Source organism: Seriola dumerili, unplaced genomic scaffold, assembly GCF_002260705.1.
Source record: "Seriola dumerili isolate Sdu_G_001 unplaced genomic scaffold, Sdu_1.0 BDQW01000011.1, whole genome shotgun sequence".
NCBI lineage: Eukaryota > Metazoa > Chordata > Actinopteri > Carangiformes > Carangidae > Seriola > Seriola dumerili.
In genome coordinates this window covers 2,890,197-2,912,355 of record NW_019174266.1, presented here as the reverse complement: position 1 = coordinate 2,912,355, position 22,159 = coordinate 2,890,197, and the positions used below count along the sequence as shown (strand labels likewise).

The 22,159-nt window shown below is 42.6% G+C and overlaps 1 protein-coding gene across 3 annotated transcripts in view; it reads left to right on the top strand.

Annotated features, from left to right (window-relative positions):
* LOC111224953 (metallophosphoesterase MPPED2) overlaps positions 1 to 22,159 on the top strand; it is a 66,049-nt gene that overhangs the window by 7,101 nt on the left and 36,789 nt on the right. For all 3 annotated transcript variants that reach the window (XM_022749681.1, XM_022749664.1, XM_022749673.1), the window contains exon 3: positions 15,099 to 15,280. In XM_022749681.1, the coding sequence (XP_022605402.1) occupies positions 15,099 to 15,280 (182 nt within the window). The remainder of the gene's footprint in view (positions 1 to 15,098; positions 15,281 to 22,159) is intronic.

Sequence of the window (22,159 nt, the reverse complement as noted above, 5' to 3'; positions counted from 1 at the left end):
GATTTCTGTGATGGAGTACAGCAGCGCCTTTTGTGTTGCATCGAAGGTATCGCTCTCTGAACCACATATGAAAACATGCATGTAGCGCCAGACACATTCGGACCGACACACACACACACACACACACACACACACACACACACACGAACGTGACCCTGAAGTCAAAGTGGGCTTTCTTCAGAGCATGGGACGTCTCTCTGTGTCTGTAAGTGAGCGACAGACTCAATCCAGCCCTGTTTATGTCTGGTTTATTTTTCTGCGCCCGTCTGTGTTTTTTTTTTTTTTTTTTTTTTTTTCTTTTTTCTTTTTCTTTTTTCAGCCCCCTCGTCGTCGTCTCGTGAAATGAAATGCTCAGCAACTTGGAACATATGCTTCGAGTTGGGACACTAATGGCTTCGAATCCAATTTGAGCAGGATCTGGGCCAGACACGGGGAAGGCCCAACACACAGATGCAGACAGACAAACTGACACAGAGCTGAAACCGAAGGGACTCTAGATGTGGAGATCTGGGAGTGTTTTCGAGACTTCTGTAAGCCCTTAAATAGTTAGAAAATTTAAGCACAAAAGAAGTCTTAAAGTCTGTTATTGGACTCCAGAAAAAGGTTAGACTTAAATAATATTGCAATATTTTGATTTAATATTTAATTTCCTGGGGTCAAGTAAAAATCCCAGCACTGCAACTACTGATTATTTTCATTATCAGTTACTCTGCTGAGTGTTTTTCATGTTGAGCCTTTAAACATGTCAGAAAATTGTGCAAAGAAATTTCTCACAGCCCAAGGTGATGTCTGCTGTCTAAAGCTGAATGATGCTCAGTCTGCAATGACAGAAGACAGAGAAAAAGTGATGAAAACTGACGATTAATCAATCATCAAAATGGCCTGCAGTTTATTCTTAATTGACTAATTGTTTCAGGACAAATTTTTGTAAAAATAAAAGCAGTTATTTTAGCATTCTAGCCGCCGTAAAGACAGAAGAGACATCCGAAACCGCACCGCATTAGACTGCGCAGCGATGGTGATGTTTGCGGTTTATCTTGATCGCAGATGTGTTTGCATTTCTCACTCTGTGACTTAACTGCATTATGCCATTAACGCCTTTAGAGAGTTCATCTATTTAATTCCCACCGGATGTGCGCACCATGCGAGCCAACGAAAACCATGTTAGTGGAGCAAGTCGGATTTCCCGCTCCTGCCAGGGTCAGCGATGGCAGACATGTTTATGTCATTAGAGGTGTACTGTGATTTAACAGTATCCATACAGGAGGGTGATCATACTAAATTATCAAAATCCTGCTTCATATTCCTGAACTCTGCAGATTTGGGGATTTTTCTTTTTGGAAACCTCAAAAAGTATTTTTGTGTTGATGTGTGCGTGTGCTTCCTTGCACGAGTTTTGAATCACTCAAAGAAGAATGCTGGGATTTTTACCGAGAGACCAGAGAACCACATGGTCCACCAAGTTGTTGCCCGTTCCTCGCTCGTTTTTCTTAAATAGCACCTACAGTGGGACTCTGCTGAGTTAAGAGCTGTCTGAGCTTTTTTGAAAAGTCATTTTGTGAATTCGGACCTCGGTGTCTTCATCTGTCCTTTTTAGTTTCACAGTCGGCTTGTTTTTGCCTCCTGCTTTGTTTTTGAATTTCAGGTTTTAAATCTGTCTGAAGTTCAACTCTGAGTTTTGTCAACAGGGTGTTAAGAAGCACTAAATCCATCTTTGTAAGACGTACACCGCAGGACTAAATTTGATGTTTCCCATAGAGCTGGGAAATGTTTTGAAAAGTTTAAATGCCAATGTTAATAATGTATCTTAGTTTAGGGTTCAGTGCCAAAATAAAAGCTGTTACAACTCCTTACTTTCAGTACAAGACAGAAATGTACAGAAACTTGCATTGCTGCATTGACCCAAAATCTATAATTATAATGACTGAATTTCTATCTACAAACTAAATGTTTTGAGGAAGAGAAAACAGGGACACTTGAATATAATTAATAATATAATAAAACACAAATGTTATGAATTTGTTATATCCGCAAAAAGATTTGTGGTGTTTTTAAGTGTTAATAGTCAGTTTAAAGTTGAACCCGTGGTTAGTTTCACCAGTGGGAGCGAACTGGTAATATGGCACAGAGCGAGCAGCACTGTTGTTGTGGTTGCCTGATTTAACAATGTGGTCACTAAGCAGCCAGTCAGAATGGAGCGTTGTCCATCTTCCATCCTATAATATCTTCTAACGGCTCCGTCGGCCTGTGATTCTTCACACAGTCGCCTGTAAACACGGAGGAGAAAACATACAGTGTTAAATGCTCGTTTCCTTTTTAGGTAGTTATTTATTCATCATTTAAACATAATTCACTTAAGACACCTGAGCTGTAATACATTAATTTTGATGCAGGGAAATGAAAATTCTTACACCACCCCCCCCCCCCCCCCCCTACACACACACACACACACACACACACACACACACACACACAAATAAAAATTCCACATTTAACAAACTCCTTCTCCTCCAGATGCCTTGTTAATTATTCCCGCCCTCTGAATAATTGAGGAGCTCATAAGTATGAATCATTTAATGACGCCGCCGCCTGCATCCACACACACGTTATTCTGACACAAGCTGGTGAGGAAACAGCAGCAGAAGAAGAAGAAGAACACGGCCTTCACACATTCGTCCTAACACCGTTCTGGTTTTTATTAATGAACGTCCCCGAGGATTTCTTTTCTTTTAATTTTTTATGTGCTTTATTTCCTGTTCTTGGTGCAGGGGGAACAGGGCTGTAAATGTGGTCGAGGAAATAGTTTGGAATTATGATTTTTATAGGATTTGTTTCTGCACGGTGTGAGGAACAGGAAGAGTTTCACAGCTGACTGTGCCGTATACGCACATGACTCATTTCTGCAAGAAAATCTACCCCCCCCCCCACACACACACACAACACACACCAACACACACACACACACACACACACACACACACACACACACACACACACAGATGAGTTTGTGTATCGGAGGGAGGGGAGATACTTAGCATGTAGAGTCACATGACAGAGGAACCCGGTCGAGGTGCTCGGATGATAATTAAAAAGGACATTCCCATCTCTGTGTTGATAATAGTAGCTCTCCTGCTCATGTGACTCCACTTGAAACACCAAATGGACTGCTCCTCCTGTCCAAGAAAGGATCCTGTGTATCTCCTTGTATCTTGTTGTTGGAAAACAAGTTAAACCTTGTTTGTGCAAACCCCTCAGCAGCGGGGGGTCACTTTGAAGATGAAAATGCTCAGATAATTGGCGATTTAATTGTGGAAAAAACTGAAAGTGTGACTCGCACTCAAATGTTTTAAACTCCCCGTGTTGTCTAATCTACTGTTGAACACATCAGAAGTGTCAGCTCTTCGCCCTCTCCTCGCAGCGTTAGTTGGTGCTAATAGATCTGATGGAAACACGAACGAGAGAAAGCTCCACTTTTCTGCCTTTTTTCTAGTGGATCATTGGCTTCGTCTTTCTGCTGTTTGAGTTCTCGAGCCAGTCGTTGATGCAGACGAGGCTCTGCTGTGTTGGAGTTATAGTTGGATAGCTATAAATAACACTTATTTGTCTTGGTTTTAAGAAATATAACTATTGAATTTCATATTTGAGCCCAAACATTTGTTTTTGTTTTTTTATTACAGTTGCAGGGGCTCCTTTCTGTTACTGTTTTGCTGTAATTGTTACAATGCAGTTATTTTATTAGTCTGTGGTTCAGCTACGACCTGAAGCTAAACTCCAACCAGGGTCTGTTCATGTTTGTGGTCGCCTGATTTAAAACCAAAGTGTCTCCAGATGACAGATGATGATCCACTTTTAGGAACTAAAACATGCTCAAGGTTTTGTTCTGTAACCTGTTAGATTTATTTATTTTTTTTCCTCTGTTGAATGTTGCTCTGATTTTTCCCACATACCTAGTGTGAAGTTTCTCCGCTGCTTCTCCACCTTTTACCTTTTGTTTGGATCACATGGTTCTGATTTGTCCGTTGTACTGGGCGCACTGGTTTGCAGACCTTTTTAAATCTCTGCCCATCCACCTTCGATTTTCTTCTTCATTGATTCAAACAGGTCAAACAGGTTGGAAAAACCACCGAGCCAGTCAGCTTTTTAGGGTTAAGGATTAAGGCGTCTATGCTCCAGTGCCAGAATCCACGCCAAACGCAAAGTGTGGATGAGATGGACACAGCTTTGCAGGTTATTGTAGGTCAAATTACATAAATAATTACTCTCAAATCGACATTAACGTAACAAACCTTAAGTAAACCTCGCAAACCACTGTCGTGCGGAGTGGAAATGACGTTGAATGACGCCGGAGCCGACTGAGAGCAAAATAAGCTCCCTTCCCTTTTGCCAAACATGAAACGGCTAACATGAACGCAGTGTCTGACTAAATAATGAAATGAAAATGAAATAACAACTCAGGCTGATTATCAAGCAAGTGATGTTGCACAATAGGATTTTTCGGGAATTGAAAACACCTCAGCAGCCTGAAAAAAATCTATGATTATTAATCGGTGATGCATTAAAAAAAAATAAAAAAAAGTTTTGAATAAATTGTGCAGCCTCATGTTTACCTCTCACCTCCGTCCCTTGTTTTCCTCCCAAACAGTTTGTGGAGGCGCAGCAGTCAGGCTTCAGCTCCCCTGAGAACAAAGAGCCAGTCCCATCGCGCGGCCTTTTGTTTCTGTCGGCCTGTTGCCGCTCGCCGGCAGGAGTGGAGGGGCTTTTGTAACAAGAGAACCCTTGATTAAGTTCCCTCTCCACCCCTGACCTGCGGCTGGAGCCCGCACGGTGGAGGTGGTGGTGGAGTTGATGGTGGAGGAGGGAGGGAGGGGGTTAAGTGACAGTTGACATTGGACAGGTCTGCTGTTTTTTTAGATTGAAGCCCTTTTGATGTCTTTGAGATTTTGGCCTCTGAGCCCCCGGAGCCTGGCATCGCGGGGCACGATCTCCCGATGATGTCACTTCCCCTTTGACATGAAATAGACGTGAAGTGGTCTGAGCCTGCAACTTCTCAACGAGACAAGTCCGGCTGTTTGTGCAGTTTAAAGTCTGTTTAGTTTTGCGTTTACTGGTCATCGGCGTCCGTTTCTAATACATGTGGATCGTTTTATTTCTTTACATGACGCTTTAAGTTTTCTGTAACGTGTTCAGAAATGTGTGATTGCGTCCCACCTTCAGAAACGATGTTAGTCGCTGTGAGTGATCAGAGACAGGACAGTGTTTCCATCTCAAAAAACTCAACATAAACATTTTCCAGCATTTGCCATGAATTTGATTGATCTTGATGAAAATGAAATGCGGGGGGGAGGGGGGATTTTCATGACTTCCATCAGGTGCTGTGATGGAGGTATTTGTTGTGTGCTGCACAGGAGGCAGACATCTGTGCGTTAAAGGCCATGTGTAAAATGTGTAAAAACAAAAGGAGCCTCAAACAGTAAAAGCAGCTGAACAAGAATTTCACCCACATAAAACCAGTTTTAGTCCATTTTTGCTTTAAAGAATGAGCAAACAAGATTATGAATCTGACCAGACACTGTTTGCCAGCTTACATACTTGCACACACTTAGTAGTTTTTGGTAGCATTGGTTCAGTATCCCGGCCCTAATTGTGTGAGAATATCTTCTAAAAGCACGATTATCACCTGAATACAAGAAAATCTGTGAAAAGAGCTGCTCAAACGGTTTCACTGCTGTCGTACGAAACCTTCACTTGACGCAGTGCTACTCAGTGCATGTGTCATGGTTTTTTCCTCTACTTTGTTGTTAGTCGTGTTGTCTGTTCAGGTGAACATCACTCCCCCCCCCCTGTTTTTTTTTCCTTCCTCCCAGCCAGTCTGCTGGTTGGCGTTTGGCCCCAGGAGCCACTTTGCGCCCATCTCCTCAGTCTTCCTCCCATCAGGCCTGCAGCCAGGCGGACTGTCAGCAGCACAATTAAGGGCTGTGCCATAATGAAAGGGGCATTAGCAGAAGCAATTTATTTCCCAGCGCAGCGCCGGAAGGTTTCTCCGGCGCTGATATTCCAGTGCAGGCTTTGTGTGCCATTGTGAGGGGAGTAACGGGGAGGGATGACGAGGACGCACCCTGCCTGAACAAATGGAGTCTGTGTGTGGGGGGTGGGGTGGGGGGCATCATATTTTCTTTAAAATCAATTCTCATTTGAATATTTCTATCCTGTGTTTCATGTTTTCCCTCCTCTCTGGTGAATTTCCATCGTTCTGCATCTAGATTCTGTTTGTGCTCATGCCCCCATGTTCCTGTTGGGTTTTCTTGTTTTCTTGTTCTCTTCTCCCACCTTTGCCTCATTCTCCGCTCCCTTGTGCAATCCCCTTCCCCACCACCACCACCACCACCACCACCTCCACCGCCTCCCACCCCCCTCTCCGTTATTCCTGTGTTCATTTTGTTCCTCTGAAGTTTATTGAATTAGCGCAGACAGCTGAAACGCAGAAGATAAGAGAGGCGCTCTCTCTGCTCCTCTCGGAGAAATGGTATTGCACCGTGGATGAGTGAGCGGTGTGTGTGTGTGAGTCTATAGGAGGGGGAGGGGGAACTGATGTAGAGGTTATAGACAGGAAACGGGGAGCATTGTGTTTTGATGTTTCTTCTAAAAGAGCGATTAAAAAAAGGAGTGTGAGCTCAGTATTTTGTCTCCAGTTCAGCCGTGATTTAGCTTTGAAATTTGCCACTCTTTTTTACTGTAGTCGACACACAAACATCACATTTTCTCCGACGCTCTTTGTTGTGGATTTCACCAAGGAGGCACTGAAGAACAGACGTCCATTTACAGTCATTTAATCAGCTGCTATGATTTTAACTGGGATCACTAAAGGGTGTGATTTGTCCCTGTCAGCTCAATAAGACAGATTTAACTTTTACAACTGGTTGTCTGTATTTAAATGTTTGCCTTCCCCATTAAATAGGTGAAAAGAACAAATTATTTCCTCCATGTTGTATCACAGTTCAACTAGTTTAACTCCCTGGAAAAAATGATTGATCCATCTGTCGTGTCAGAAATAGGGAAACATGCTGATAGAAGAAATAATAAATGACTTGCCCAACGGATCAGTTGTCAAAATTGTTAATAAGTTTTCTGTTTGTCGACTAATTAATCGATTGACAGATGGTTTCAAGCAATAAAAACACATTTATACTGGAAACATCATGCTATACCAGAAGCTAACTCAGATTTCCGGACAGTAATTCCCCTGATCCTCTGTCATGCAGATATTCCTCAAATTCAGGAAAGCAAGATGTCACGGAGAGTCATGATTTTGATTTTCATGCTGTTGATTTGAGCGAGTACGAGTCTCGACCCTGTTTGTCACATATGGATAGGTCAGCTTTAGTTGATTAGCAGTCTATTTCCACGTTTCCCCTTTGACCCCTGTGAGGGGGTTTAGGTGGCTGTGTCCCCGCTGGTGGCCTCATTGATGAAAAATCATTAGCAGGGCAATTCCATTAACAAGGAAGGAGCAAGAAGGAGGGAGGAGGAGGAGGAGGAGGAGGAGGAGCTGGAGGCTAATCCTCCCGCAGCAGGTGGCGGCAGGTATAAAATGGATGGACACAGACAGTGGACTGTGATTGACATGCATTTCTGTCTGAGACAAGTGGGCAGCTCAGAGGTCGTTGACCTTATTAACCCAGCCAGGACTGGGGGGGGGGGGGGCATCAGCGTATTCAACCCAGCCTTAATATACTATGTTACACTAAGTAAGACTGTTCTTCAAGCTGCAGCGCTCAGTGATATTTTAAACAATAGAGCGCTTCCAGCTTGTGCTTGTCCTTTCTAGTTTCAACACGATAACGCTCCCGTGCACAAAACCAGCTCTACAGAATGTGGAGCAACTGGACTGATCTGCACTGAGCCCAGACCTCAATCCCATCCAGCACCTTTGGGATGAACTGGAATGCCGGACCCGAGCCAGGGCTCATCACCCAGCATCAGTGTTGGACCTCACTAATGCTCCTGTGGCTGAATGGGAGCGAATCCCTGCAGCCCCAGGTTCAACATGTCTTAGAAGAGTGCAGCCTGTTAAAGCTGAAGAATCAGTGAACCATGGTTTTTGAATGGCTAAGGGTGTAATGTTTAGGTTTTCACATTCTTTCCTTGACCGTCCACGTGCTTTTAAGTCGTGTAGTGTATACAGAGAGTATTTTCAAGCCTCCTGTTAAGTTAAATATATAACGTTATGTGTTATTAATAGCACTTGTACAGTATAAAGCTGTGCTAAAAATAACGAGAAATAAGATCAGTCTGTCAAATTAGTAGCATATTATTGTTAACTAATTAATAGTAGAATAAAAAAATCTAAAGATGGCAATGCAAGCGTGCACGTGGTCTGTCTGGGAAGAATGTGTGGTTATGTTTTCTACAGTCCTACAGTATAGATAATAAAAGAGTTTAACTGTTGAGGTTTGTTTCCAATGAACTCTTTCTGGTGAGAAATCAGCTTAGTGTTATTTTTATTTCAGCTAAATTTCCCCTTATTCGTTCGTAAAATGAGTTAAACAGGGCTGACCTCACCCAAACGTTTAAAGCTTAAAATGTATAACTATAAGAGCTCAGTGATGCTTGAGAAAGAGGTGTTACACCCTCACAGAGTAGAGACACGGGTTAGCAGTGACCTCTCAAGCTCCTCACCTGCCTCATGTCTCTACCTTGTCTTTAATTCATTTCTTTAATAAAATGGTGGATTTCACAGTTAAAACCATTGAAATATTACAGTACTGCAGCGACTCCTTCGGTCAGGTCTATTTATAGATTAGAGGCAGACATTAACTTATCTCTTGTAGGGAAGGATGGCTCGGTTTAAATGTAACTAATACTGAAAAGAAGAATGATGAGAGCCATGCAGCGAGCAGCCGCGATGTGTTTATGGAGACCGGGGAAGTTTTCAGCAAAAGAGAAAAAGGAAGGAAAAAAAAACTTGCAATCAATCACAGTGATTATGTGACGTCCTTAAAGAGAAACGAGGAGTCGGAGAGCGACAAGAGACAGCGACCTTCTTATCTGCTGCGAGTTAAGTGTCACGTTTGAAGAAGCAAGCTCAGGCTGAACTTTGACCCCATTTGCTTGTGTGTTTTTCCAAAAGGCCACGGAGCCAAGTGTGCTCAGTCAAATGAAATATCCTCCTACAGACATCAGAGAGCACTCCACCTTTCCCTCCTCCCGCCTCTCCCACGCTGATTTTTTTTACTTCTGTTCTATATGACACATGTAACCAGTAGCTGTGTATGGATTTAATCCAGGAACCACCTCGAGCTTGTCAGTCTTATTTTAGCAATCGTATTATAAACGGGCTATTTTATGTGAATTACGGAGACTACAGGGTTTTTTTTTTATGATATTCCTGCAGGATCTAATGTTAATAATCACGTCGTGAAATGACACTGAAGTGTTTCATTTTCATTTCTCATAAAAGTCCTCGTTGTTTTTTCCCCAGTAACATTTAAATCTGCCACTTTATGTGATTTGAATAAATGACAACTTCAGACGTTAAGGCAGCAGAGAGGCTTGACATTTTCTGAGAAAACAAGAACAAACTGGCTTTTTTTTCTTAAGAGAGGAAAATCATTTTCGTTGCCAAACGTGAAACATCTTCTGTCTGATTTTTTTGTAATTAAGAACACAGGATTGTGTGGCTGGTGCAAGCTCGAGAAATACTGCACTTCATAATCAAAGTGAAAATGAATGCTCAGCTGCAGAAGTGCAATGATGTATAATTTTGTTTCCTGAATCTGACACAGATGAATGCGACTTAACCATCACGGTTTTGAGCAGAAATCTTAAAGCTAATTTCTTGCTGTGAATGTTGCAGCCGGAGGTGAGGAGAAGTCGATGCAATGAGGTTTCTCTGTCGAATGATCACAGACGTTTCTTCATCGAGCAGATATTTCTGCAGCCACAGACCTCGGTTTTGTGTCAGCTCCAATGTCATGGCGGATTTGAGAGTGTGCTGCTGCCCTCCTCGAGCGCATTAGCATTTCTCCTCTCCCACCCCCCACCCCCCTCCCGCTCTTTCTCCCTCCGCAGTCTTCCCTCTGATGTCACGCCGGAGCTCAGACATGTTAACACGAACCTTCATGCTAACACAGTTCAGTCTGTCACTGGAGAATATTCTTTTACCTGCAGCCGGAGCGCAGGAAGACTTTTTCATTTTCACTGTCTCCGTTTACAATAGATCAGAGGCCTCTGCTGCACTGCTGAACTCCTGAACTCCTGTATACATTACTAATGAACCTCTGGATTCTTATACAGTCGTATGTTAACAGGAAAGACAGGGGCCCTCTCTCTCTTTGTGGTGTGTGTGTGACACCAATGCAGCACTATCATGAAGGTTTCTTGGCCTGGGCCTGCTTTAATTGATAGGGGCTGCTGGTATTTACTTACATTCTCTTGGTGGATTAAATCTCAAAGGAGTGGAGATGGAGGTTGTTTTTCTCTTGGCTTTGTTTTAATATGCATGCTTGTGTGCATGCATATATATGTAGATGTGTGTGTGTGTGTGTGTGTGTGTGTGTGTGTGTGTGTGTGTGTGTGTGTGTGTGTGTGTGTGTGTGTGTGTGTGTGTGTGTGTGTGTGTGTGTGTGTGTGTGTGTGTTGTCGTCCCATGTGGTTCTGTGTTCGTCCTTCCTCCATGACGAGAACTGTCGAATCCTGTAAAGCTGCATGACGTCCAGGCACCACAGAGCACCAGATCTAATCAGCAGCTACACTGCAATGTATGTGCTGCTCTGCTGGCTCAAGTTAGAGAGAGAGAGAGAGAGAGAGAGAGAGAGAGAGAGAGAGAGAGAGAGAGAGAGAGAGAGAGAGAGAGAGAGAGAGAGAGAGAGAGAGAGAGAGAGAGAGAGAGAGAGAGAGAGAGAGAGAGAGAGAGAGAGAGAGAGAGAGAGAGAGAGAGAGAGAGAGAGAGAGAGAGAGAGAGTGAGTGTGTGGGCGGGCGCACACAGAGACTTATTTACTGCACACAGTCAATAGTAAATGTTATTATCTCTGTAGCTAGTTTTTCATTTTGTCCATTGTGTTTAATATGGAGGCCAGGCCTGCTGGGGGCAGCTGAGAAGCTCTGCTCTGCCCCAGTGTCTCAGAGCTGAGCCGAGATCTCTCAGCTGAAGCTGTGAAAGAGCTTTAAAGGAGGGACAGGACCAACAACGACAAAATACAAGCCGTGGTTATCTGACTAGATTATAAGTTCTCTCATAATGAAATGAAGAACGAAGGCCACAGACACGGAAAGCTTGGAGGCTGATGTGATCGGTGATGGCCAGCGTCCATTAACAGTGACTGTTTACTGTCAGAAAAACAGTCAAAATCACAAAATGTTAGACGGCAAAACTGACTGATGCAGCGTTTGAAAACATTAGTTTTGAGCGTCATCAAAGTTTTGCAGCTCTGCAGTGTTTCTTCTGTGCTTGCTCAGGAAAACAGCCTGAAAAAAGCCTTGCATATAAAAACAATAATGCAAGGGGCTGTGGAGGTGTGTTGCTTCAGGTACCAGTGGTTAATGTGTTGAAGTGTTTATTGCTTTTAAAACGGATCTCAATGGCAATTATCTAAAATTGAATTAAGATTTCATCACAACTAGGGATTATTTTCATCGATTAATCCGATTTTATCATTCGTCTATTAAAAAAAAAAAAAAAAAAGCAAGAAAATGGTTAAAAATTTCCCTCACGAATTCCCAGCAACATCTGGTGTTTGACCAACGGTTCAATACCCAAAGTTATTCAGTTTACTGTCATAGAAGACTACAGGAAACCAGAAAATATGCACATTTAAGAGGCAACCAACAGAGTCACCTCATTCAGTTTGATGAGGGGGCTGGATTTTTTTTCAGACCGTGTTGTTGTCTGTCTGAACGCAGCCTGAGCCAAGTATGTCAATCAGGTTTTTTTTTTTCTTTTTTTGAGCAGCCTCTTCTTGCTCGCAGCTTCGAAATTCATCCCGTCTTGCAGAGGCAGAAACAACAGACCCCCGGGGATCTCGCGATGCAACGTGTGTGCAGCTGCTTTACAGGCTGCAGACAGTGGCTACTGATCACAGATGGCGACTACAAATGTTGGTTAGACTTCAGCGGCAACAGACAAGAGTTGTGTGACACACAGTGAGACAACGCTAATTTATCGATATGATTTTGCTGTGCTGTTTCTACTGACACACACTCTCTTACCCCTCTAATATCTCTGGTTGTATAAGGCCTCTGTGGTCAATGATGTTAATCAGTGAGTGTGACAGTGTACATTTACAGGATTTGTGCAGTATGTTGAAGATCCATGATCCATTATTTCATTTACTGGTTTAGTCAAAAACAGAAATCTTACTTTAAAGATTTTATATTTAACACTTCTGTGTTTTATTTGAAGTGTTGATCCATGAGAAGATATATTTGTGGTTTTAAGAACCAAAAACTATCTTAGTGTAGTTTTACATCTCCTCTCTCAGGCTTCTCTTTGGAGCTCTGGCAACAAGAGGTCGGTGAGCCAATCAGAGGAGAGGAGGCTCTGAGCCTCTCTTCTCAGAAAACAGTCGGCCAATCAGAAGAAACCAAATCCTGCAAGGTTGGAAGGAAACACTAACTAGAAACTGTGAGGTTGGATGGTGGGTCCAGGTGGGCGGGGCTTTGGGCATTGCTGAGAGCGGTGACTGCTTTGTTGTGACATCATAAAGTTGCAGAAGTCCTGACGGCTGGTTTTAAGGCTCAGTTTCTGAATACAGGCTGTATGCATTTCTCTGTGGACTGAGGCTCTGACACTTTCACAGTATTAATATAGAACCTAGACCTGATCTATAATCAAACAACACATGGACATCTACCTTTATACAATGTGGGACCTTTAAACACAACATGCAGATGAGGGCAAATTAAGATGAAACTGGAACAAATGAGAGGAGAAATGCAACGGTTTTATGAAAATTAATGTGGCACGAACTTCATAGTCACCAGATTTCAACCTTGCTGAACACCTGTGGAAGATTGACGTGTTAGACAGTACTCTCCAACACCATCATCAAAACTGTAGTTCAGAGAGCCAGAGAGTCCTGTGGTAGATCAAGATTTTGTTCGTTTAATTTTTCACCCAATTATGTACCATAATTGAAGATTTTATCATTATTGACCACCCCCTACTGCAGACCTCTGATCAGACAGTGACAACAGATGCTGGGTGGACTTCAGTCTGCACACTAGAGATGGTGGCTGCAGTCAGAGACCAGCTTTCCCACCGTCTTTACCATTAACATGACCTTGCAGACGACAGACCTTACAACTCGCAAACAGAACAACGACAGATCCCGGGCTCTTTGTGAAGACTGTCCAAGTTTAATATTCTGGTCAACATGACACAGAAATGGGAAAACAGGAAAATTGCTTCCCAAATGAGACCCCCTCAAATGCAATGTTGCCTCCCTCCCAGTAAGATTTTCTTTTGTGCAAAGGTGCCTATTTTCTCCATCTCCGTTAATAACGTCTTCGTCAGTCTGAAACCTTTTGATTTCATCTGCTTCTCTGGCTGTTTCCATGCCATGTTTGTGCACACATGTGAGTTAACTCTGTGTGTACGTGTGTGTATGTGTGTGTGTGTATGTGTGTGTGTGTGTGTGTGTGTGTGTGCGCTTGTCAGGTTGGAGATTGCAGCGTTGATTATGTGTCTGATGTTGTCGACAGAGTGACATCCCTTCTAATGAAATAATGGTCTAGTGGCAGAGTGCTGGAGGATTGCACATTGTAGACTTCAATTACAGACAAGATGATTTTTTTTTCCCTCTTTCCTTTCAGTCTGAAAAAAGTACAGGTTTTCTTCTTTTTTACACGCTTACATTGAACAAAAACGCTGAATAAAAGGCTTTTTCCAGCCAGACTTGGGTCTAAGTGTTTTTTCTTTAGATAATGGATAGAGAGGACAAGGCATGCCTTAATTCACTGTCTCTTTAGCCAATCTGATGCCACAAAACAGCCATTTCCCTCCTTGTGTGCACAAATCAACCCGAGCGCTGGTTGTTTTCCAGACCAGAATACACATTTTTCACTGTTGTGATGTCCCCTCTTTATTTTGAGATGCATTTTTGCTCTGCTGCATGCATTACTCTCTGCACTGTGTAATTTATTTTGAACAACAAATGATCTTTTTAAGGTTCCTGTTTTTTGCCTGTGCGCCCTTCTGCTATCTGGTATGAAATTATCATATGTTTCCTAAAAATATGCTTCCATCTGCTCTTATCGAGCACACCTTTTAGAATATAACAAAGCGGAAAAAGGGGCACGTTCTTTGAATTGCAGCTCTTTTCTTTTCTTTTCTTTTTTACAGAGAGTGATGTTCAAATTTATAAAACCAAGGGCAGACATCTCATGAATAAGTGGAAGATTTCGAGCCTTGTGTGATTGGTTGAGTTTGGTCTTTTTGTTGTTGACAACATGGAATCAAACACACTTGACTGATGACTGATTTGATTTCATGGGTCAGAAATCACTTTTTAAACTGATAGCATAAAGCTGTGCAGAGTGAGGCGACCACAGGGATGAAGAGAACGTCACATTTAAGGTGCTACAGACAGTTTTTGCTTTTTGTTTTGTTCGTTTTTTTTGGGGGGGGGGGGCATTTTTATGCTAGAACGGTTTAAGATGGACAGGAAATGTGGGGACAAAGAATAAGGGAATGACTTGCAGCAAAGAATCCAGCCAGCAAGGAGTCGACCCAAGGACTCACTTTTTTTTTAATAGAGATAATAGGATGGTTGCAAACAAGCTCAAGGATGGAAATTGTTTATGAACTATTTCAACAACTTCTCAAGTTCAGTGTAAACACCTTTACTAACTGACTTTGTTGATGAATTTCCTTACTGTGTCTACTCTCTCTCCATTCAATAAAGGGCAAGAAAGGGCAAAAAATGATTTTAGAAAATGTATTGCATTGTCAATAATTAGTCTGAATCCTGTTCAATCAGCACACAAGTCCAGACCTGAAGTCCATACTCGTATGATGCAGCCTGACTCTAAACATCTCTCTCTCTCTCTCTCTCTCTCTCTCTCTCTCTCTCTCTCTCTCTCTCTCTCTCTGTCTTTTCAGGGTGGACCCCATTCCGTATGACACTCCCAAGCCGGCGGGACACACCAGGTTCGTGTGTGTTTCCGACACACACTCGCGTACGGACGGCATCCAGATGCCCTACGGCGATGTGCTGCTGCACATGGGCGACTTCACCGAGCTGGGCCTGCCCTCCGAGGTTAAGAAGTTCAACGACTGGCTAGGTACTAAGCTGCTTAACACACGCTGCTGAGCGCACGCGGCGCTTTCACACTCGCACGCCACTAACATTCATGGTCCGTTATGGGCAGGGGGAAGGGGCAGAGGCATGAGACATGTTGCATGCATAACCCGTAACTGGACCACACAATGACCCCCCCCACACACACACACACACACACACGCACACCCTCCTCGTCTTTCCCTGTTGACCCCAACTGCTGTGCTGAAGTGTCCAGTTTAACCCTTCTGACCTAACACCCTGGTTCAGTTAACCTTTGACCTCTCCTTCTGGCCCCATGCTGTGGGTGGGAGCTCTAGGCTGTGTGCGAGTGTGTGTGTTTTTTTTTTTTATGTGTGTGTGTGTGTGTGTGTGTGTGTGTGTGTGTGTGTGTGTGTGTGTGTTTGGCTTTAGTCCCAGCAGCCAGTGTTTCATCTGTGGACCCTCCAGGCGAGAGCTCACAGCAACTCTGAAGTGTTTCAGTCTCACTAATGTAGTCATGTTTCACACATTCTCACACACACACACACACACACACACTGTCTGACACTCCCACTCAAAAGTGTGCTACTTTTTTACACATTTGAATTCCTCTGTTTATGTTTAATTCATTTGTCTTTGCCTGAGGAGTCGTCCTCGGCAGGTGAAACAAAAGACTCTAAATTTACTTTGCGCTCAGTCTTTTTCGACATTGTGCTGCTTTCATTAAATTTAAAGTGTTGCAAAGTCAACACAAAGATGCAGATTCGTCCTGGTTGGTGCTATTCAAAGCACAGAAACATCTGTGTGAGTTTATAATCTTTAAACTCAAAACAAAACTTTCTGCAAAAAACTGATACTAGCCAGTCACATCTAATGTCTCTCACTGGCTGCAAATAAACATGGGCTGCAGCGCGCCGCGGTGGACGACAGGAAAATTCACTACGCCTTTTCATGCTTTCACAAAAAAAAAAAAAAAAAAAGTGGATGAAAAGTGGGAAAGAGGATGTGAAGGAGGACCACAAGAAACAGGAAGTGGTTTGATGTCGACAAAGTATAGAGGGAATAGAAGATCTGAGCTTGGTGGCAGTGCTAACCTTAAAAATCCTGGTTCAGTCCCCAACCATTGACATACTTTCTCTGCTGGGAGGAACGCATTTATTCCTAGTGAAAATATTTCTCATTTAACGCTGATGAAAACCAAGTTCTATTTCTCAGACTAAATGGTGAATAATTACAACAACAGAGCGGCAAACAGAAAACTGTGGGGATGTTTCAGGGCTTTAATAAAAAAAAAAAAATTTAAACCCTCTTAGCTTAAAGCGACACTCCTCTCAAAATCTGTTTTGAGTATCAAACACTCACCCGCTGTGAAGTTGAAAGGTGGCTGTCAAAGTTTTCCCTCTCCAAAGACGGCAGCAGCTACAGTCAGTCTGGATTCACAGCAGTTACAGTGGCTTCCAACACTGACCCAGTTTTCACAGCCAAAGAGGAAGAAAAAAAGAAAAAACGAAAAGGATCCAGGCGTCTATAGAAACTTCTCAAACCACTCCTCCAACACAATCCACTTCTCAACCGTCCGTCAGTACGTTCAGTCGTGTTCAGTACAGAATTTAGCCAAAAACTAGCTGCCATCCTCATCTTTGTGCACAGCCCCGTCAAACTCACCACTTCCTGCTTCTTGAGGCTGTGTTCAAACTAACGCAGACGCAAATTTGAGAACCACATTCACATCAGTGTTTTTAGGTTTGTTGTACAGTCTGCACTGGAATGGTTAAACCTCCTCTTCCTCCTCACGTGGATGGTTACTACAACCGCAACCTTCGTTTTCACATGTATCCGCTCTGGAGGGCGTGAAAACCAAAACAGGCCTGAGATTTAAAACGCTGAAAGTGAGTCGCCATCTTTTCAACTATTGTTTCAAAAATGAAAACATCAAGATTTTAACGTCTTAAAAACAGTGGCATACCGATAAAGGTTTTATTTGCTTTGTTAACAAACGGATTCAACAAACTCAGCATTCTCCTGACATCGTTTTAAAGGTACAGTCGCTCTTTAAAATCTTAGGCTTCAGTTTTATGAGTTGTGAATGTGATTTGTAGTCGGCAGTCACAGTAGTGGACCCATTTTGTCAGGCTGACCCTCTGAGGTACTGCCAGGTGCTGTGCCCTTAATTGTCCTGAGACACGCACATATACGAAGGGTTAACACTCATACACACATGCAGGCAATGTCCCAGTTCTCCCTCCTCTGTGTCCTACTGCGCCAGCCCCCCCTCAGTACAGCACCTGGTGTCACCAGGGCGACGCACCGCTCACCTTTTCTATCAAACTCCTCCACCCATCTCCACACATCACAGTCACATCACGTGTGTGTGTGTATATGTATATATATATGTGTGCGTTCGCACGCTCTTTGTGAAGCCAGGGTGAAAACAGTGATATCACCCATAATTGGAAATCAATGCAGAGCAAAGTGGAAAATGACGGTTATTGTCCCAGTGAAGGATGCATGTGTGAATCTGCACACCTGGACCTCAAACTCAGAGGACAGATGAGGCCGGAAAGTTTTAAGTTTTATTATTATTATTAGAATGCAGTTGTGATTTCGCAAGAAAAAGGCTAAAATAAATATGAAAATAGTTTTGTAGTCGTAATATTTTCAGAAAAATCTAAATAACAGTAATAATAAATACTGAGAATACAGCTGTACTTTCAGAGTGAAAGTGATAACATTATTAGAGCGAAGTCGTATCATGATCATCAGTCGGGTTTTAAAAGAGTCTTTATAATGATCCAGTTCATGTTCTTAGGCTGGATAAATGCACTAATCGTAAGTCGACTTGGACAGACGTGAGCTAAAGATTTCTATAGCTACCATTTGTTTACACAAAGCTTCCAGTAACAGTAATTGTTTTAGGTTGTAAAGTGTAGAAGTTTTTCAGTCAGTGAAAACGTTTTGCTGACGTTTTGTTGGTCTGTATCTTTTTGTTTCTGCCATTCGGAGGGCAGACGGCTCTCGGCAGCCTGCAGGCTGAGGAAGTTTAGCTTATTTGTGTTGTGGCTTGTACGATGCTGCTGTGAGCTTTACGCATGTGAAAGGTTGGATATTCTCTCCAAGGCTGGTTTTTCTCCTGTTTGATGAAGGCGGAGTGACTCTGAGAGAGGAAGAGACTGAGTCAGAGTCAGAGAAGCAGCAGTGGGATGAAAGTCATAAGGAGAAATTGCATTTTAAAGACACATTCGTTAAATAATTTGATGCTTTTCTGGATGACAGATGAGGGTAGCACTGCAGGGACCGACTGCTCAGACATGCTCAGAACTTGAAATACGCCGGGATTCAACTGTGGCGAAACAAAAATAGGTTTTTCCAGTCGTATTGTATTCTAGTCATGTCCATTTGGAAGTTGTGAAGCTGCATATTTTCTGTCATCATCATTGGTTGTCATTTTTATGGTCGGCATCTGGTCCAACCTGAAATATTCATCGATTTCCTGTTGATAACAGTCACTGGACCTTCATCCAAAGAACAGCATTTTTACAATCTTTCAGTGATTCAATATTGAATGCAGAGAATTGGCTGTTAAAAACAACCAGGGGGATTTTTGAAAAATAAACGTGCAGCGATTTTCACGTCGCATCTCTTGAAAAGTAAAGGTTGGACCTATTGAGCGAGTGTGTGTTTCACCTGTGTCAGGTTTGCAAAAAGAAGACGAGCAATGGCTCCAAAGACAAACCTTCACAGAAATCAATAGTTACATAGCAAAATGTAATCACTGCGCTAAAGCAGTTTCATGTATGTAGGAAGTGAAAGTGTTTTTTTTTTTAATGTAGAAGATGTTTAAATTGGATTCCCAGGCAGAATTTTAAAAAAAAAAGGAAAAAAAATTTGGCAGGTGGAGGAGGGTGTGGAAGATTTAGAGGTTTTTCAAACTGAGTTATGTGTTTGTGCTCCTCTGCTGCCCCTCCTCCCCCTCTGCCTCCTCCGTCTGCTCCTCTCAGACTCTGGAGGAGGCAGCAGTTTGTCCGGGCCATTGACTGCTGTTTGGTCTCCTGGAGGATATCATTGGAGATCGATGCTGAGGAACGAGCTTTCCCTGACCCAGCCTGTCTGATGGCAGAGCGCCGACTCTGATCTCCCGCTTTAAGATGCTCCCAGAGGCGCGTGTTTGTGTGTGGGGTTTTTTTTCTTCCAGTTTGAGTAAATCATTTGAAATAGACATTGTCCAACCAATCACAAAGCACGAGTAACCCCTGACCCTTACACACAGTACTAAAAGTTAAAATTCAAAAAAAGAAATGTGCTAATTTATTAAAAAGTAAAAACTGAAATATCACCTTGACAAAAGTATTTAAACTCTTTATGACAGTTAAGCTCAGGTCCCTCCCGTTTCGCTGGATCATCTTTGAGATGTTTCCACACCTTGATTGGAGTCCACCTGTGGTTCACAGCCAAAGGTCTCACAGCCGACAGTGCAGATCTGAGCAAAAAACCAAGCCATGAGGAGGAAGGTCTGCAGAGCTCGGAGACGGGATTGTGTCGATGCACAGATCTGGGGAACGATAAATGAAAAAAATTCTGGTGCGACCCAATCGAACATCTCTGCAGAGACCTGAAAATATCCGTCCACTGACGGTCTCCATCCAACCTGACAGATCCTGAGACGATCTGCAGAGAAGAATGGAAGGAAATCCCCAAATCCAGATGTTCAAAGCTTGTAACTTATACCAAAGAAGACTTGATGCTGTCATCACTGCCAAAGATGCTTCAACTGAGCACTGAATAAAGCCTCTGAATACTTTTAGCACATGGTTTGAAACGGTTCGAACACTTTCTGAATCCACTGTATTTTGGCTTTAAAAGTTTTTAAGTTTTTCTTGGCAGATGTTGTTTTTTGTGAATTTGACAGTTTGTCAGGTGCATATTTTTTTTTTTTTTACCTCCAGGTGTTTTCAACATCATCCAAATATCTAAATATTGATTGATGAGTAAAGGTTTGTTTTATAGAACCAGTGCGTATTCGCTGCTTCTGCACTAATTACAAAACGTGTTGATTCAGCTCCACCATATTTCCTCAAGGATTAATATGAGAAGACAAGAGAGGAGATGGGGGGGGGGGGACAATTTAATTATCTAAGATATTCACCACTTTAAATCATGATGTAGAGTATGATTTTTATTAAACTCCTGGTTGGAACAAGTGTATTTTTAGTGGTGCGTTGTGGAAAAACACCTTTTCTGATGGGTTTTATTTTTACGTTAAACCGATGACAAATGTAAGAACTGCATTCTTGAGAGGTATGACAAAACATTTCTCTGCACACACACAGTTCTCGTTCTTCAGAGCTCTGTTTTGATTCTCTTACTCTCTTTCATATCCCCATTTTGTGGGGGGGAGAATACAAAATAAATCTAGGTGTATCGCTGCACCACGCCTCTGTAGGACGTATCATGGTGGCAATAAAAAGCAGTAAAAATTCCCAATGGAGTAATGGAGATGGAGTTGTTTGATGGTAATTATGTTTTCGCCACCTTTTTCCCAGCCTGGTGTTGGAGAGGATGATTCGCTTTGGTGTGAGTGTGTATGTGTGTAAATGGATGCGTGATCCAGTTAGAGTGCTGGGGGACTGAGAGACGGCGCTCTCATATAAGGTTAGCCTGGAATTTATGATCCTGAGACGCGACAAGAGCTAATTTAGAGCAGCGGGAATGAAACTTATAGACCAGGCAACCATGATTCTTTCATTTTCAGCATTAGAGAACACACACTTTCTCCCTCACACACTCACACACTCGCACACACACACACACACACACACACACTTGGATGAGATGGATGCAGTGAAATTTTTAATGTCTCTGCATTGAGCCGGTGCATTTTTGACTCAATTCTCGTGTATTCACTTTCTATTAGTTTTATGTCCAATTGTGAACTTGACTTCACAAGTGAACACTGCAGTTATACATTTTCTTTCACTGTCTATCACAAGCTGAAAGCATCTTTTATTTAAAAAAAAAAAAAGAAAAAGAAATGTCTTATTGGATTCTTTATTCGACATTTTATTCAATTTTCCTTCATGGCTTCTACCACAACCTTCTGCTGTTACCGGCCACAGCAACACGGAGCAGAGCAACAAATGGACAAAAGCACCTCGCGAACAATGGGAGCAGCTAATGTTGGTGAGCTGAATACCTTCCTGCCAGTCAAACTCTGTGTTGTAGGTGGATGTAGGCGTCTCAATTGTAAATCGGTCCAGTAATCCTGCAGTGTATGTGTGAGGGTTTCATACCATTCAGTGCTTTTTTGTACAGTTTCTCTCCATAAATATGTCGGGGGGGGGGGGGGTCCTGTAAAATCACGGTTTGCAAGTTTCCCACTCGTGTTTAGAGACTAAGTAAGGTTCACATTCACACAGGCTTCCATCTGTTGGTGATTGTTGACTGTGATCAATCCAAACATGAGCGTTTTCAGTCTGTGAAGCTGCGTTCGGTTCATAAAATGCAAACAAAAACACATGGCAACAGCAACAACATTGGGTCCATGCAGTATATTGAGTATCCTCCTGACAGCCCTGTATTACAGAATGTCAGCCAAACAATATGACCATATGTTAACAAATGTGCTTTAGTAATCAGGATGGATTCATTAGCATAGCACGGAAGTGTTGCTGTCGATGCCACGCCTCTGAAGGGAAGATAACATTTGAACTTGAGTATTTTGGGCACATTCCTGGTTCAGCTTCTTTCTTGTGAGGATTTGCTGCTTTTCTTTGTTTTATTTGACACTGAACAAAAATCTTTGTGTTTTGTCGGACTGTTGATCAGACTAAACAAGCAATTAAATTGTAATTAATAAACTTATCGACCACTTGAGGCGCTTTACATTGGAAACCACATCAACCCA